Below are 18037 nucleotides of genomic sequence, written 5' to 3'. Positions count from 1 at the left end.
AAACAGCAAAAGACTCAGATCTTGCTTTCCAGAGCCCCTTTCATAGGCTTCAATGTCACAGATACAATCTCCAGCCAAGTATTTCTGAGGCAAACCCAAGAGCCACCAACTGCTGCACCTACCACCTGATGACCATCCTACCCCCTTTGGGGGTTGTTTAACACTCTTTTCACACACTTGGAGTGTGATAACAAGGGACAAATGGGTGTTGAACATCATCCGCCATGGCTATACAATTGAATTTGTCACAGCACCTCCTCCAATACCCCCCTCCATGTACCTCTTCAGTGACCACTCTCATGAGAGAATCCTCACTCAAGAAGTGAACTCCTTATTACAGTGAGGATCAGTAGAACGCGTTCCCCCAGAATACTAAAGAAGGGGGTTTTACTCAATGTACTTCCTGATATCCAAGAAGATATCCAATCCTCAATCTCCAACATCTCAGTTGCTTAATTCACAAGCTCAAGTTTTGTATGGTCACACTGGCAGTGATTATCCTATGCTTAGAAAAAAGACATGGTTTAAGGCTCTTGATATGAAGGACATTTATTTTCATATCGATATGCATCCGGCCCACAGACGTTTCCTGAGATTCACAGTGGGCATCCACCATTTCCAGTACAAGTGCTCACCTTCAGAATAGCCACTGCTTCCAAAGTCGTCTTCAAAGATTTTTCTGTTGTAGCGGCCTATGTCAGATGTTACAGGGTCCTTGTGTGTCCATATCTTGATGACTGGCTTCTAGCTGTATGGTCCAGGCAAGAAGCCCAAGCATCAACCTCCATGTTGCTCAACCTCCTTTCATCCCTCGGAATCAGCATCAACATTGAGAAATTGATCCTAGATCCCACACAGTCTCTGGACTTCATAGCAGCTATGATCAGTTTGGTCACAGCACGTGCCTATTTAGTGAAAGACAGGTTCCAGGCAATGAGCGATGTCATAAATTTCATTGTGAGCAATTCTTATGTACCAGCCAGGACTTGCTTGTTCCTCTGGGGCCACATGGCTTTATGTACATAAGTGACCCTTTTTGCGTGCCTCCATCTTTGCTGCCTTCAGACGTGGCTCCAGTCCAGTTACTAACCAAACCATCACTCCATGGATTTCACACTGACAGTCCCTTCTAACGTACTGTCATCCCTCCAGTGGTGGACAGACCCATCTCACGTAAGTGTGGGGGTTCCCTTCCTTCCTTCCGAGACAAGAGGATCATCATCGATGCATTCCTTTATCACCTCAGATGGAGGCATGAGGCGGGTCAAGGCGCATGCGTGGACCAAAGGACACTACTTTCAAATTCTCCATCTCTGGGTGCATAGTGTGCATGCATAACCCTCAGTGGAATACAGAGAGGGACCACACATCTCGAAGAACCTCCAGGTTTGTACTAAGCAAGGAAGCAAACATTACATAAGATGAAGCATCTATGAGATGGAGAGATATAGGGAAGTTATTCTAGATGGCAGAAGATACAGACTTATAATAAAACTGTCTAGATTGTGTGAGGAGCCAGAGGGTCAATGCTAGATGAGCAGAAGATGCAGGAAGGAGAGAGAGAGAAGATACATGAAGTTTGCTATAGTGAGTCTATGAAAGCATTAAAAAACATGGAGAGCACTTTTGAGTTGTAAACTAAACTGATGGTGGAGCAACATGAGCTGTCCATAGAGAGGTATGTAATATGATAATGCTTCATACATCTGAGAAAGTGTTGACAGTGGCATCAGGAGCAGATTAACAACAGATCTGGTCACAATGTTCCTAAGGGTATGTCTACACATTAAAGAAAAATCTGCAGCTGGCCTGTGCCAGCCGACTTGGGCTTGCAGGGCTCAGCCTGCAGGGCTGTTTCATTGGTGTGTAGATTTCTGGGCTTGGGCTGGAGCCCAAGTTCTGGAACATTCCCATCCCAAAGGGCCCTAGAGCCCAGACTCCAGCCCAAGCCCAGAAGTCTACACAGCAGTGAAACAGCCCTGCAGGTGGAGCGCCACAAGTCCGAGTCAGCTGGCATGGGCCTAACACAGGGTTTTCTTTGCTGTGTTGACATGCCCTAAGAGGCTTGCTGTCCCAGGCAACAGCAGATCTGCACTTTCAGTAGCAGCAGACAGTGTGATCTGAGAGAAGAAGCTCTTGTTGAAAGGTCACAGATTCATCTTTTGGTGTATCACTAGCTCTGCTGTTGTATAGTATAGTGCCGCATCTAGTCAACCTCTCTGACTCAGATCAGCAGTTCCAGAGCTAGCATCTTGAGAACCAGGCCAAGAAACCACAGCCCCCAACTTAGGTTCACCATGTGGATTTGATGAGAGGATTTCACCCCAAGAATAGAAGTTATTTTAGCCAATCCAAGGTTTAAAAAGAGGAGAGTGGAGTTGGTAAGATTTCATAATGGATGTCTTCTATCTACTCAGATTGTTTTTTCTTCAAGAAATGGGCAATATGGTGAATGGAATGTTAGGCAGCAAAAAAAGAAAAACAGAACAAATAATCTCATTCCATATTTCAGATGGAGAGAACTATATGCTATCTAGTATAAGTAAGAAATTGTGCTGTGGAGGCCAAAGGATTTATGTCTATAAAAGAAACAAATTAATTTCTGACAATTCAATGAGTGGGGAAGAGAATATCTTATTTATCTCACCATTTGTTTGCTCAGCATTCCTTTCTGAGACATATTTAAACTTTTGCAATTGTAAGAGATGCTGATCAATGCCCCTGGACTTCTTAACTGAGACAGCAATCTGCGAGTTTGTAGAGAAAAGCCAGTAATTATAATCATTGGGTAGATAATGTTTTCTAGTGATTAGCACAGTAGACTAGGAATCAGAACTCCTGGATTCTTCTATTCCTACCTTTGCCACTGAGGTCTGGTCTACACTTACAAAGTTCACTGGTATAGATATGTTGGTTAGATGTGGGGCAGGTTTTTAACTGGTGTAGCTATACCAGTGTAGATGTAGCTATATAGGTATAACTGTGCTTATGCTGGTATAGGTTATGCCTGTCAGGGTATGTCTACACTACAAAATTAGGTCAAATTTATAGAAGTAGGTTTTTCAGAAATCGTTTTTATACAGTCGATTGTGTGTGTCCCCACAAAAATGCTCTAAGTGCATTAAGTCAGCGGACTGCGTCCACAGTACCGAGGCTAGTGTCGACTTCCGGAGTGTTGCACTGTGGGTAGCTATCCCACAGTTCCCACAGTCTCTGCTGCCCATTGGGATTCTGGGTTGAGATCCCAATGCCTGCTGGGGCAAAAACAGTGTTGCGGGTGATTCTGGGTACATGTCGTCAGGCCCCCCCTCCCTTCCTCCTTCTGTTAAAGCAATGGTAGACAATCCTTTCGTGACTTTTTTTTCCTGGGTTAACTGTGCAGACTCCATACCACGGCAAGCATGGAGCCCGCACAGCTGACCGTCACCGTAAGTCTCCTGGGTGATGGCAGATGTGGGATTGCATTGCTACACAGCAGCATCTCATTGCCTTTTGGCAGCAGACGGTGCATTACGACTGGTAGCCATAGTCGTCGTATTCCTGGATGCTCTTTTAACCGACCTCGGTGAGGTCAGTCAGGGGCGCCTGGGCAGACATGGGAGTGACTCAGCCAGGTGATTCCTATCTTCTGCCGAGCACCCAGGAGATGATGATGGCTAGCAGTCGAACTGCATCGTCTGCTACCACCCTAAAGATGTAAAAGATAGATGGAGTGGATCAAAACAAGAAATAGACCCGATTTGTTTTGTCTTCATTTGCTTCCTCCCTCCCTTTTACCCTTCCTCTGTGAAATCAACGGCCTGCTAAACCCAGGGTTTTGAGTTCGATCCTTGAGGGGGCCATTCTGTGTGACAGTTGTTTGTGTTTCTCCTTGATGCAAAGCCACCCACTTTGTGGACTGTAATTCCCTGTAAGCCATGTCGTCAGTCAGCCCTCCCTCCGTCAGAGCAGACAATCGTTTCACATCTTTTTTCAGCCCAGACACCATAGCACTAGGATCATGGAGCCTGTTCAGATCACTGCAGCAATTATGAGCACTGTAAACACGATGCGCATTATCCTGGAGTATATGCAGAACCAGAACCTGCCAAAGCAAAACCAGGCGAGGAGACGACGGCAGTGTGGTGACGAGAGTGATGAGGACATAGACTTCTTGGAAAGTATGGGCCCCGGCAATGTGCACACCATGGTGTTAATGGGGCAGGTTCATGCTGTGGAACGCCGATTCTGGGCCCGGGAAACAAGCACAGACTGGTGGGACTGCATAGTGTTGCAGGTCTGGGATGATGCTCAGTGTCTGCGAAAATTTTGCATGCATAAGGGCACTTTCATGGAACTTTGTGACTTGCTTTCCCCTGCCCTGAAGCGCCAGAATACCAGGATGAGAGCAGCCCTCACAGTTGAGAAGTGAGTGGCGATAGCCCTGTGGAAGCTTGCAATGCCAGACAGCTACCGGTCAGTCGGGCATCAATTTGGAATGGGCAAATTGACCGTGGGGGCTGCTGTGATCCAAGTAGCCAACACAATCAAAGAGCTGCTGATATCAAGGGTGGTGACTCTGGGAAATGTGCAGGTCATAGTGGATGGCTTTGCTGCAATGGGATTCCCTAACTGTGATGGGGTGATAGACAGTACCCATATACCTATCTTGGCACCGGAGCACCAAGCCAGCGAGTACATAATCCGCAAGGGGTACTTTTCAATGGTGCTGCAAGCACTGGTGGATCACAAGGGACGTTTCACCAACATCAACGTGAGATGGCCAGGAAAGGTACATGACACTCGCGTCTTCAGGAACTCTGGTCTGTTTCAAAAGCTGCAGGAAGGGCCTTTCTTCCCAGACCAGAAAATAACTGTTGGGGATGTTCAAATGCCTATAGTTATCCTTGGGGACCCAGCCTACCCCTTAATGCCATGGCTCATGAAGCCATACACAGGCAGCCTGTACAGTAGTCAGGAGCTGTTCAACTATAGGCTGAGCAAGTGCAGAATGGTGGTAGAATGTGCATTTGGACCTTTAAAAGCGCGCTGGCACAGTTTACTGACTTGGATAGACCTCAGCAAAACCAATATTCCCATTGTTATTACTGCTTGCTGTGCACTCCACAATATCTGTGAGAGTAAGGGGGAGACGTTTATGGCAGGGTGGGAGGTTGAGGCAAATCGCCTGGCCGCTGATTATGTGAAGCCAGACACCAGGGCGGTTAGAGTACAGGAGGGTGCGGTGCACATCAGAGAAGCTTTGAAAATCAGTTTCATGACTAGCCAGGCTACGGTGTGAAAGTTCTGTTTGTTTCTCCTTGATGACCCCCCCACACACACACACACCTTGGTTCACTCTACTTCTCTGTAAGCTATCCACTCCCCCCCAGCCCCCTTCAATCACTGCTTGCGGAGGCAATAAAGTCATTGTTGCTTCACATTCATGCATTCTTTATTAATTCATCACACAAATAGGGGGATAACTTTCAAGGTAGCCCGGGAGGGGTGGTGGAGGAGGGAAGCACCAGGTGGGGTGGGGTGGTGGAGGAGGGAAGGACAAGGACACACTGCACTTTAAAACTTTTTAAAACTTATTGAAGGCCAGCCTTCTGTTGCTTGGGCAATCCTCTGGGGTGGAGTGGCTGGGTGGCCAGAGGGCCCCCCCCCCACTGCGTTCTTGGGCATCTGGGTGAGGAGGCAGTGGAACCTGGGGAGGAGGGCTGTTGGTTACACAGGGGCTGTAGCGGCGGTCTGTGCTCCTGCTGCCTTTCCTGCAGCTCAGTCATACACTGGAGCATATGAGTTTGATCTTCCAGCAGCCTGAGCATCGACTCTTGCCTTCTGTCAGTAAGCTGATGCCAGCTATCATCTTCAGCCCGCCACTTATTCTCTCCCCTTAGTCTGCCACCTCTCCTCGCGTTCATATTGTGCTTTCCTGCTCTCTGACATTGTCTGCCTCCACGCATTCTGCTGTGCTCTGTCAGTTTGGGAGGACAGCAGGAGCTCAGAGAACATTTCATCCCGAATGCGTTTTTTTCACCTTCTAATCTTCACTAGCCTCTGCAAAAAAGAAACATTTGTAGCTGGTGGAGGAAAAGGGAGAGTGGTTAAAAAAGACACATTTTAGAGAACAATGGGTACACTTTCATGTTAAACCTTGCTGTTCACATTACACAGCACATGTGCTTTCGTTACAAGGTCGCATTTTGCCTCTTGTATTGAGGGCCTGCTGGTTTGGTGTGAGAGATCATTCACGCTTCACCCCTCCCCCCACTGTGTGGCTAACAGTGGGGAACATTTCTGTTCAGCCACAGCCGAGCAGGAACAGGCACCTCTGAATGTCCCCTTAATAAAAGCACCCTATTTCAACCAGATGACCATGAATGATATCACTCTCCTGAGGATAACACAGCAAGATTCCCTGAAAAGTGAGAGAGGCTTTTTCTGTTTTGTTTTATTTTTTCAAGTTGTTAATAACTTTAGTGACTTGATCCATGATTCCCTCTACCTAGCAGCTAACATTCTTATCTTGTCTTCAGTATCTTGCAGGGCTTTGTAGATTAAACTGGGGGGAAGTTATAGCTTCCTAAATCAGGAGATTTTTTAATGAGATTTCAGATGCCAATCTCTCAGAACTTTCAGATAATAAGGATTCTCTTCCAATCCCAGCTTCCCAGTGTGAGAAATCCCAAACTCTCTTTTGCAGGTAAGAGTCATTATTTTCCATCCAGAAATCTACCATGAAGTATGGACCTAAGAAATCCCTGTTGCCCTTTCTAATCTCAGTAAAGGACTTGTAATAAATGCTTCTGATAATCTGCTTTCATCAAACCCACAGGCACTGGGGATGGACAGTAAGGAGAAAAGATTTCCAATTGGTTGGCTTATGAATTTCCTCACTGAGTTGTGTTCTGTCCATGGTGTCCCAGGTTTATATTCTCAAATTCCTCCAGTTTCCTCCTCTCCCCAAGGGTAGTGGCATGTCACCTTCCTCTTTCTTCAGCCAATAAGGAAGGTGACATGCTCTTCAGAGGTGACCCACTTCTTGGAGGTCAGAGCCATCATCTCTGTGCTAAGGGAACAATATTTTCTAGGAATTTGTCAGGTACTTTATAGTCCCCAAAAGAGCTGTGTGGCGGACAGATTTATCCTGGGCCTTAAGCAAAACCAAAATTCAAGATGGAATTCCTCCATTCCACCCTGACTACTAGAGACCAAAAGGATATCCTGCTTCTGTGATGTTAATAAATACTTCCCTCTACATCCTTATAGTCTCATCTGATCTAATAGGTCTAAGGTTTCCTCTGGATAATTGGCTTTTTAAATAATGCATCTTTTCTTTTGGACTGGTGTCAGTTCTGCAATGGGGTATTTAAGACCCACACTGGGACAGAAGGAGTTAGGGACCAGATGACTCGCCCCTGCCACACCTGCAGAGCTTGCTCTAGCTATAGGAGGAGCTTAAAAGGGAGCCAGACAACTCAGAAAGAGGGTGAGGATGGTAGAGGAGGTGAGACCTATCTCATGAGTTCCTGAATGATGATGAAGCTGGAGCCCTGGCTATAGAGAGGTTCTGCCAGCAACAGCTACCCCAGGCCCTACCAGGAAGGGCTAGACTTTCCCTAAGACTAGGGAAATATTTGCTCTAGCTTCTCTAGAGGATCATTGGTAAGGCATTTGACCACACCATGAACCAAGGAAGCAAATGGTAGGAAGTGGCCTTGGGAGGCAGCCCTGAAACACTCTGGGGTGTTTGCTATCACTGCCTCTCACAGGGCTCTGAGTCAGAGCCCAGGGAAGAGGGAGAGCCCAGGCTCCCCTACCAACCACCCTTTTCGTGGAGGGGGCATAAACTCCTTTCCATCTTTTCCTCTGCTCTTGGAGAGAAAGAGAGGATAGAGACATTGTAAGCCCTGTGTCAAGGGCATGGCACCCACAGGGGCTCGGAGGTGGGATGAAGACCCTTTCTTTTGTGGGGAAGTTGAACTATATATATTTTCTTGGACTCTGTTACCTCAGAAGGGGGTGAACTCAACTGATGACCAGCTGGAATGGCTGAATCACTTCCTACCAAAAGTGGACCGCCCCAGTGTTGGAGTGATTGCTGGTGAGGGATGCTGGAAACGGAGGAGAGGTGGAACCCAGGAACCAAACAACTATGCAGCACCACTGATAAACCCAGTCCCCATTACAAGCTCCTTTGGATTTTATTAACACCATGTCTGAAGTTGCAGCTGCCATCTTCAGGAAAGTCTTCTGCATGATCAGCTATTTAAATCACTTGCATATGTGGATAAAGTCTAAAGTCCAAGCTCTGAGGAGAGTCAGTGGGACAATGGCCATTTTTGACTTGGGTTCATGGTGAATCACAAAATGAGTACTTCCTTTCCCTGTGAGCACTTGAGCCATGTATGTTTGCTGATGAGCTCAAGGAAGGATATTTCCATTCAAGGAGAGAATTGTGCAGCTATAAATCATTTAGCAGTTCTAATTCTATGGTCTTGCTCAGTCACCCAGAGAGCTGTTCTCTCCTTTCTCAGCATTATGGTATTCTGTCACATATTGCTCTTAACTGCTCCACGGTTCTTCAACAACCAGCACTTCCTGCCTCCTGGGCCTAGGGAGAATATCTGGACTATCCAGTAGAAATCTGAAAGAACATGAAGCTCTCTCTTCTCTGGTGGCAAAACCAATAGGATCTGTTGAAAGGCTTCCCATTTCAAGGACAAAGCAGGCTTCACATCACAGCCAGTGTAGCCTGACAGTACAATTCTGTTGACTCAGAGAGCACGCTCAAAGAGAGAAGATTTTTCCACATAAACAGACTTGAACTAAGGATGGTTAAAATATCACTGCTGTCCTTTTGGAAATTGATAAAGGAAAGAGTATTCTCATAAAAATAGACAACACAATGATGGTTACCTCTCACAGGGGCACAACAACCCAAGTCTTCTAGGAGAATGCCATCTTTCTCTTCAGATAAATGGAAGAGTACTCAGTAAAAGCTCTCTGGATCCCAGGTGACTTGAATTGCCAAGGAGACCGCTTGTTAGGTCAAAAATGTCATCAAGGGATTGGTCTCTTCAGATAGAATTTTTTCACAAGATTTCTGTCATCAGCAAAACAAACTATTAAGCTGTTTTCATTACTATGGCATGTATCCATTTCTAGGGCCTCTACAGTCTGACACATTTGCCATTCCATGGAACACCAACCTTGTTTATGACTTCCTCCTGTATTGCTTGCTTGGAAAATACTTAAAAATAAAAAGACAGTTCTTCACTGGACCCAATTGATTCTTTTGGCTTTGGAGAGGCCACATAGGACCTTCTTTACTGATCTTCTGAGTCTATCTCTCAGGTGGCTCAGTTCCCTCTCCTCTTGTGTCCAGATCTGCTAAAATATGGACAAATGTTGCACCCAAATCCAGATGCCCTAAATCTCACAGCCTGCTTTGTGACAGGGCACTTCTGAATGTGTTGAGGATTTCTGATAAGGTGAATCAAACTATGCTCCTCTCTCACGAGAGCAGATCCTCCATTGCCTGCTATTTAGTATAGTCTATTTTATCAGCATGGTGTAGGGCTAGAGGGTTTAATCCAAGAAGGCCAGGGTCTCATTTGTCTTAGACTTCTTTCAAGAGGGTTTTCATAAGAGTTTAGCTCCTAGTTCCTTAGAGGTACAGACATCAGTTCTTAGTGCATTAAGGAACTCCATGCATGGAGGAGGGGGGAGGTTTCTTCTTCTAGTATCTTGGGTCCTCACAAAAATCTACTTTTTTTAGTTCCTCCGAGGTCTTGTAGCCCTTTTGAGTTTTTTAAAAATTATGAGAGCCTCTGATGCATCCTTTTTAACATTGTTGTCATTCAGCTTGCACTTCCTGAACCTTAAGGCAGTGGCTTTGACAGCAATCATCTTTGCTTAGAAGGTAGCCGGGGACAGCAGCTCTATTTCACGCTCCTGCATATTTGATTTAATTTGGACCAGGACATTGTTTGGCCTATCTTCTTTTTCATTTCTAGGAAGAAAATTCGGGCAAAACCTACCATAGGAGGGTTCTGAAAATGTACATGACTGAGTTGGATTCTTTTAGAGAGAGTAGATTCATTTTTGGTCCTGCTTGAATGATCTAGGAAAAAATCTCCAAGTGGATCAAAATCTGCTTCCAGAGCAGTGTGCAGAATAACAGAGATCTCTTCTCTCCTCAGGATTAAATCACACTCAACCTGCACAGTTTTTAGGCCTCCTAGACAGAGAGGAGTAAATAAACTTTTATAAAGTGACCAGATGGCTTTTCCTCCACACCTTTACAAAGGTGGGCTGTATGTTCAGGTGAGCAGCTCCAGTTTTCAGACATAGAATACGTAAAGAAGTGATCCCTTAGAGAGATCAATCAGAGACAGAGAGGGAATGGGGGAGAAAGAATTGTCTCATTTTCTTAACCCTAATGTCCTTTGTTCCTTTTCCTTTACACCCTGAGTGCTTGCTAGGGTATTGTTTAAAATGCAGGATCTGTGCAGTAGTGAACCCAGTCATGGAAAGGCAAATTTTATTCCTACTTCCCCTTTGCTTTTTGAGATTGGATCAGTACAGCATAAATCCCCCCTCCCACCTGAAAGATCCTGGATTTTTCCATGAATCCTGGAGTAAAAAAACACTTCTTGCTCAAAAATGGAGATAATGTTTCTTTCATATTAAAGACTCAAACTAAGATAAGAGAAGTGAGGACTGTCCCTTAGGGTGTGAATACTCTTTGGTTTGATAGGTTGTCAACATGCCATTCTGACCAGTCAACAAGAAGAACCCAGGACTGTGCATATTGATTCAGTCATTGAAAGCAAATTAGCAGGTAAACGAGAAAAAAGTTTATCTCTTGCTGCAGAAGGACTCCAGACTTCTGAGTGTGGGTTTTCCCTTGCTCCATTGATCCTGGCAAATCCTCTGTAAGAACAGCAGATACTGCTTAATCAGTCCCATTTGGGAATCCTTAGGATGCCTTCTTTGCTGTGCTACTTCCTGCTTTCTCTCCCTCTGCACTCAGTGAAAACCCCATTTTCTCTGCCCTAAAAGTAACAGGAAAAATGCTTGACTCTCATGCTGTCTGTGGAACTACAAAGAACCTGCTTTGCAAATCACTGCTACTCTGAGACCAGCTACACAGTGGTGTAGAAAAACCACATTGCAAGCCAGACCTCCCATTTCTAGCTTGCCCAACCCAGCCTCAAGCCCAAATATGGAACAAAGACCCAAAAGTGAGGCACATTAGAAAATCAGTGTAATAAATCTCAGAATGATGTGGTAATAATTTCCTTAACATAAATGACATTAATTTCTGTAACCTCAGTATCATGATGCAGCATGACTAATGTTCCATATTTTTCCTGTGAATAATTTACATCATCAGTTGGATGTTTGTGTTTGATGAAAGTAAGTTTGACTCTATAATGATGGATGTTTGTTACATGGGACTATTAAGAGGATGTACAAAAGGAGTGAGAGTCTCCATGCAGCTGTTGAATTCAGATTCCCCAGCAGGGTGCATGTCACAATCAAATCCCAGTTTGCTTGTTTTTCACAGAAGTAGATTGAATACCACCAGTATTAAATGTGAAATGTGTTCCTGGGATCTAATGGGGGAGTTTGATTTTACCAGCCAATGGTGTCACTATGCTAATTATGCTAAACGCCCTTTGAGCTCTCCAGCACTTTAAGACTATTTCTGCAGCAAGTGCCAGTGAAGTGTGTGATATAAAATTGCAGATTCGATGGCAACTGTCATCAGCCTCACCTTCCAGCAGAGGTGAATCCAGGAGGCTTTTGTGGCCAGACTCACATTCCATAATCATTTCCACTGCTGATGAACATTACAAGCTCTGACTATATGTCTATACACTATGGTGACTCAGTGGGAACTATCTGCTGCCTTGACCAAAAATCTCACTTCTTTAATCCTAGCCTATGAAATACTATTCATCATCTTCCATCCCTGACTGCAGGGTCTTGTAATTTTTATAGTATAGCTTGTTAAGGATTACTTTTTACTATGAAATTGAATGTGTAAAACTTTTATAAAAATATGCAAAATTGTATAAAAATAACAAACAAAACTTAGTTTACTCCTTAGGCTGGCTCTGTTCTCCAGCAGGGTTCTTGGTGAATGTGACCTTTTCAGCAGAGATAATGCTTGTTTTCACATGCCATACATTTTGGATGGTAGAGAATTTTATTTTCTAGTTCTGTAAATCAAATGTCATTTATGAAATTAGCTGTTACTTTTCCAATATGAACATAATGATTGATGGGAACAATAACACTTTGAACATACAGTAGCAAATCTGCATTTTAAAGAATATGATCTGTATAAGATAATATTCCTATCTTTTAATTTTTTCTTTAATTTTCCAATATAGATAACAGTACCCAGACCATCAGTGGCATCCACCCAATCTGTCTCTGAGAGCTTTCATTATGGCCACCAGCTAGAGAAGAGGGACAGAAACACTCATCCTATGGAACACACTGTGGAATTTTCCTCTCCCAAGGAGGATTTGCCTGGATTGGTAGTGACAGAGGGTGCACTTCCCACTAGTACCAGCAGAACAGATCTGGTACTTCAATTAAATCATATCAACCATGAGGTGCTTGAGAGGGAATGGCACGTCAAAGAATGTGTCAGACTCGCAGACTGTGGCCAAAAGGACCTACTTGAACAATGTAGCAGTAGGGAGGAAGAAAAAGAACCTGGAAATCTCGCTGTAGAAACTGAAGAAGGAAGGCTTCCAGTGGTTTCTGAGGATGCCATAAAAATGTCTCACAAAGGGCAGAGTTCTTCTCCACCAGGGAGCTCAAAATTTGTGGAAGGGAAACCTCCAGCTGCTATTGAATCTGCTTATGAATCACAGTCAAGGACTTCCTGCTTGGTGCCAAATTCAGATGCAAACTATGAGGTACTGAAGTCAGCAGCAGCTGAGACATCAGAGGTTTCACCATCAAGAGTCATAGACCTATTTGCTGATAGACAGGAAAGTCAAATAGTAATAGTGCAGGAAAATGGTTTCCATGATAATGAAGAAATTGATCATAGTGAAGACTTGGAATGCCACCAGATGGACCTTACTACATTTTTTCACCAGGAGGGCAAAAGAGAGAAAAATACCCCCAGAAATGGAGAGCTGTTCCATTGTATTTCTGAGAACGAGAGTTCTCATCAATCTAAGAAAGACTTGGTTAGATCACCCTTTGTAGTCAGACAAAGTCGCATACCAGTTTTAGCACAAGAAATAGACTTGACATCAGAGTCCACTTCTCCTGTTTCAGCAAAGGAAAAGCTTCTCCTAAAGAAGGCCCATCAGACAGATTTGGTCAGGCTACTTGTGGAAAAGAGACAGCTCAAGACTTTCCTTGGTGACCTCTCAAGTGCCTCTGACAAGTCACTGGAGGAAAAAGTGGCAGCTGTTCCAGTACCGTTTTCAGAGGATGACGTCTTATCCTCCTTTTCCAGAGTGACACTGGACTCTCATTTGGGCAAACAATCTGAGGATGGCTCTTTGTCACCAAGTAGCTCACAGTCCAGAAAGAGCAAGATTCCAAGGCTAGTATCCTGGGCTACCACTGATCAAGTCACCAGTTCAACCTCAGCTCAATTCTTTCCTCGTCCACCCCCAGGAAAACCACCAACTAGGCCTGGGGTAGAAGCCAGGTAATACAGATGAACTAGAAATACATATTTTATTTTAAAATAGCTTTGATCTAGCTTGCAAAGAGTATCGTGTGATTGTCCAAAACGTTGGTCATTTGTAAACCGATTTATTTTTAAAAATCCTGGATTTGAGTGATCTGACCACAAAAAAGCATTTGAGAAATATCTTAACTGTTTTTTTTAAAAAGCTTTAGCTTTAACACGTCAGTTAGATATTAATAATATCTTGAAGTGTTACAGAAGAATGTGACAGCCTTCCAGTGAACTCTCCAATAGATACAGATAGCCAGAATTTTCAAACCCGGGTTCTTAAAGTTATAGCTATATTTAGACACTTAAATAAAAATGACCTGATTCTCAAAAGTGCTGAACACTCACAAAACCCATTACCAAACAAAGCACTCTTATTTAGAAGCCTAACAGTTTGAAAATTTTGATGAACAATATTAGACATAATTGGTTAAGATCAGATCATGACTGATTATGCACAGGAATGAAAAGGAGCACAGAGAGGATTCCAGAAGCTCTGCTTCACCCCTGGACATCTGTGCATGGGCAGCCATAATCCTGTTCTGTGTATGAGTAGACTACAAGTATAACAGGAGTGTACGTGTCACCAGTGATGCAATACCCTCTGAAGGAAGGTGTAGTAGGATTACTTTGCCCTCTTCCACACTGACAGATTGCAGCCACAGTGGTAGACAGGGAGTGTACGCTACCCCTCCAAAAAAGGAGTTGATAAGCACCGCCCTTCAGTATGCTCCTTCCAGTATTATCAGCAAAATAAGTATGCACTTTGACACCTCTGTCTAGTACTTATAAAGACATTCTTGTTATGTGTTGGGGCTTACACAAACATGGGTACTGTATCCATTTGAACTGGACACAAACTAAAACCCTAGATCCAGATACCTCTGAACTTTAGGTAAATTCAGATCCAGGTGTGAACTCTGCAGCTAAGGCCCATCTCTAGTTTCTACTTATATTATGTTTGTATATATTCATTGTAATGGACAAAGCACAATAAAATGGTGGAAATAATCTCTCCATTTCTTTTTAAGATTACGCAGGTACAGAGTTCTAGGGAGCAGCAACTCAGACTCAGACCTTATCTCTCGTCTGGCTCAAATCCTTCAGAATGGATCTCAAAAGCCAAGGAGCTCCACCCAGTGTAAGAGTCCAGGATCACCACATAGCCCAAAAACGCCACCCAAAAGCCCTGTCATCCCTCGACGCAGCCCCAGTGCCTCCCCTAGGAGCTCTTCCTTACCCCGTACAGCCAGTTCTTCACCATCCCGGGCTGGACGGCCCCACCATGACCAGAAGAGTTCATCCCCACACCTTGGGAGGAGTAAATCGCCTCCTAGCCATTCAGGCTCCTCATCCTCTAGGAGGTCCTGCCAACAAGAGCACTTCTGCAGCAAACCAAGCAAGAATGGTCTAAAAGGATCCAACAGCTCCTGCCACCACTCCCCAAACACTAAAACCCCCACAGGAAAGAGCAAATCGGCTAGTAAACTTAGCAGATAGGAACTGAGCCTTGACAGGTGTAAAAGCCTTCTTGTAATTTGATGCATGTTGTGTCTGTGTACTGTGTATTTAAACAAAAAAACCCAAAAAACAAAACAAAAAAATCAGTGTTGAATCCTCGCTTTCAAAAGAGAGAAAATATATGATAAATTATTTGACAAGTCCATAGTGTGTAAATGAGTGGCCAGGCATTGCCTAATGACAGGCAGCAAGCAGATCAGGGAGGGTGGTAGAAGCCAGAGAAGGACAGTCAAAGATGTGTGGAACATTTGAAGTTAAAATTATCTCTAAAGTGAGTGTTTTAATAAGGTTTTTTATTTATTTATGGTTTTTATGTTGTGTACTTAGGAGATTTGGCCTAATTATTTAAGGCCTTTCTGAAAGAATATGTAATAGAACGTGAAACATCCGGTTTTATTTCCACAATGATACCACCACCTCTGAGACAGGTACTGCTCAGGCATTTATTTGTAGAATTTTAAATAAGCACATTATTTGGAAGATGATATTTCTAATTTGTGAGTCTTTTCAGTGTCAGGCTATGAACATCTCTTTTTGAGTCATTCGGTGTCCATCCCATCCCCCCGCTCCAATGGCACAGATTCCCCTATCTAAAAAAAAATTACACACTTCACCTGTATACTGATGACATTTTAAAAATAAGTTTTAACGTTTTCTGAGTTTTATAGTGTTATTTTGCAGGGCATTTGTCTTTTGTTAGTATCCAAGAACCTTTAAACATCAGTCATGTTGCTTTTTTCCTTCTGGATCCATGGTTCTCCTCTCCAGGCCTGTATTATGTACATTCTGGAGACAGTCATTCCAATCTGAGTGATGGGAGAAAAAAGGAAGAGTCTTCAGGCTGGAGGGTTGTTGCAGACTTACCATATACTGCTGTGTGTATTTGGTCAGAAGTATGTAAACCTGTTTGTCTGAGTGCAAAAGAGAGCCTTTGTTACAACAATCATTTTCCTATTAGCTATGGACTACTTAAACCTTTATTGACCTTATTCACAATGATGCTGTCTTGACATTAAACCCAAGATAGCAAAGCTGAGAAGGAGTAGAGAGAACTACAAACTCAGATTCATTTTTTACCTTGGAATTTAGGTTAAGTCTAGAAGATGGACTGTACGTATGTTCTCCGTGCTGAAAGGTGAGTGCAGAGCCTGTACACTTGCTAGGTTATAGATAAGAGGAATAAAGGCCTTCACTCCCACTTCCTACAGAATCTGAATGAGAATATTTGGCAATATAACCAGAAAGAAAAAAAAAATCTCAGAAAACTTCTCTGTTGGGATTTTTGTCTTCCCTTTTGACCAAATGTCTCTTAGGGAAGCCAGACCCCTTTTCTGTGAATAAAGTCCATGGTGCCTATTTTCCCCAAACAAGTTCCTTTAGTACTCACTTAATATGCTATAGAGGATCATTGTAGGACACTTTAGGGATATGGCAGCTTTTACTATGTTCAGAAATGGACAGTGGATCAGAATAGTTTAAAACGGGAATACAAGTCTGAAAGAGATACATTAGCATCCCGAATACTACCTGTCCCAGGGGTGCTGGATGTGTGGAAGCACTGTCAGTTACTGATCTGCTTGCTGTAGTCGTATGCCTTCCTAGCCAGCATCTGTGCTTTTTATTTAACCTCTGTTTGCTGCCAAACTAGTACCTTTGGATTGAAAAGGAAATATTTCCTCTCTGAGCTAACACATTTCTGATGCTGCATCACAGCTGCCTTGGAGCTGCACTGAATTTCACTTGTTCTGTCAGAGTGTGTTGGGATTTTCTTCTTTCTCCTGTGTATACTGTTTTCCATAAGTAATGTAGCACAGTGTGGAACCTTAGTTTAATTCAGGTTTCAAGCACTGCAGTAGAATGCAAAAGGTAGGGCATACCTGCTCTTTCTGAACTATACCATTGGAAAGGCTTATTCCTTTGTATTATATTGTATTATAGGTACTATACTAATGATTGCATGTCCTCATGGTAAATTATATAATATAAATATTTATAAATATATATACATATGCTTATATAAATTCACTTACTCTTTCTCATTCTCCATTTGTAATTTATGATGCAGTTCTTTTTCTGTTGCGTGTCTGAATACTCTTGGCGTTGCATCTCTCATTTCCTGAAAATAGGTTCCTGGCATGCACAAAGTCAAATAGCCTTCATGCCTCAGTACAGGGCTGAAGGGTTGGTGATATGTCAGCAAGCCAGTGTTTTGTGTCTCAGCCTTTTCCTTTTATTTATATTTTTTGTGTGTTTGTCTGTTTGTGTGTGAAACAGGAGCACAGACTCAGAGGTACTGTATCTTTGATTACAAGATAGGATTTGTAATTACTGTTTTTTCATTTCACAATGTGCATTTTTAAGCTGCAACATTGCTCATGATACAGTAGCAGTGACAGTTAATAAGTACCTAATAGATGACTATGACAAAAAAAAATCAAACCCCATCTTTTCTTTTTTGATTTCCTTACCTGTCACCTTGCAGTATACACTAATGAGAGTTGGATCCCATTGTAGACATCTCTCCCCAAGGCTCTGCTGATACTGTCTCTTAAGGCAGTGTGGCAGCTTATGATAATTTTTCATTCTCAATTTTCTGAGGAGCATTCGCTTTGGTCTTTGAGTTAAGTCCTATATGAGTGAGGTGTATGGGAGTTTTGGCATTAACTTCAGTGGGGGCAGGTTTGGGCTCTGTGCCCTTACCCTGAAATACTGAAAATAAGGTATTTACATTTTCTCCCTGATATAGCAGAATCCAGAACCAGGTAATCACTGTTATTGTAAGAATAGTTTGTTTTATGGGTGAGG

At 43.3% G+C, this 18037-nt stretch overlaps 1 protein-coding gene across 3 annotated transcripts in view; it reads left to right on the top strand.

The window, feature by feature from the left end:
• The window catches only part of TTBK2 (tau tubulin kinase 2), a 211876-nt gene extending 194682 nt beyond the window's left edge, over positions 1-17194 (top strand). For all 3 annotated transcript variants that reach the window (XM_045014242.1, XM_045014241.1, XM_045014243.1), the window contains 2 exons: positions 12393-13681; positions 14743-17194. In XM_045014242.1, the coding sequence (XP_044870177.1) occupies positions 12393-13681; positions 14743-15211 (1758 nt within the window). In that variant the 3' untranslated portion in view covers positions 15212-17194. The remainder of the gene's footprint in view (positions 1-12392; positions 13682-14742) is intronic.
• The last annotated feature ends 843 nt before the right edge of the window (positions 17195-18037 follow it).

Source organism: Mauremys mutica, chromosome 4 (genome assembly GCF_020497125.1).
Source record: "Mauremys mutica isolate MM-2020 ecotype Southern chromosome 4, ASM2049712v1, whole genome shotgun sequence".
Taxonomy (NCBI): Eukaryota; Metazoa; Chordata; order Testudines; family Geoemydidae; genus Mauremys; species Mauremys mutica.
The sequence above is the reverse complement of the archived record's forward strand: the minus strand, read 5'-3'. Positions and strand labels throughout refer to the sequence as shown.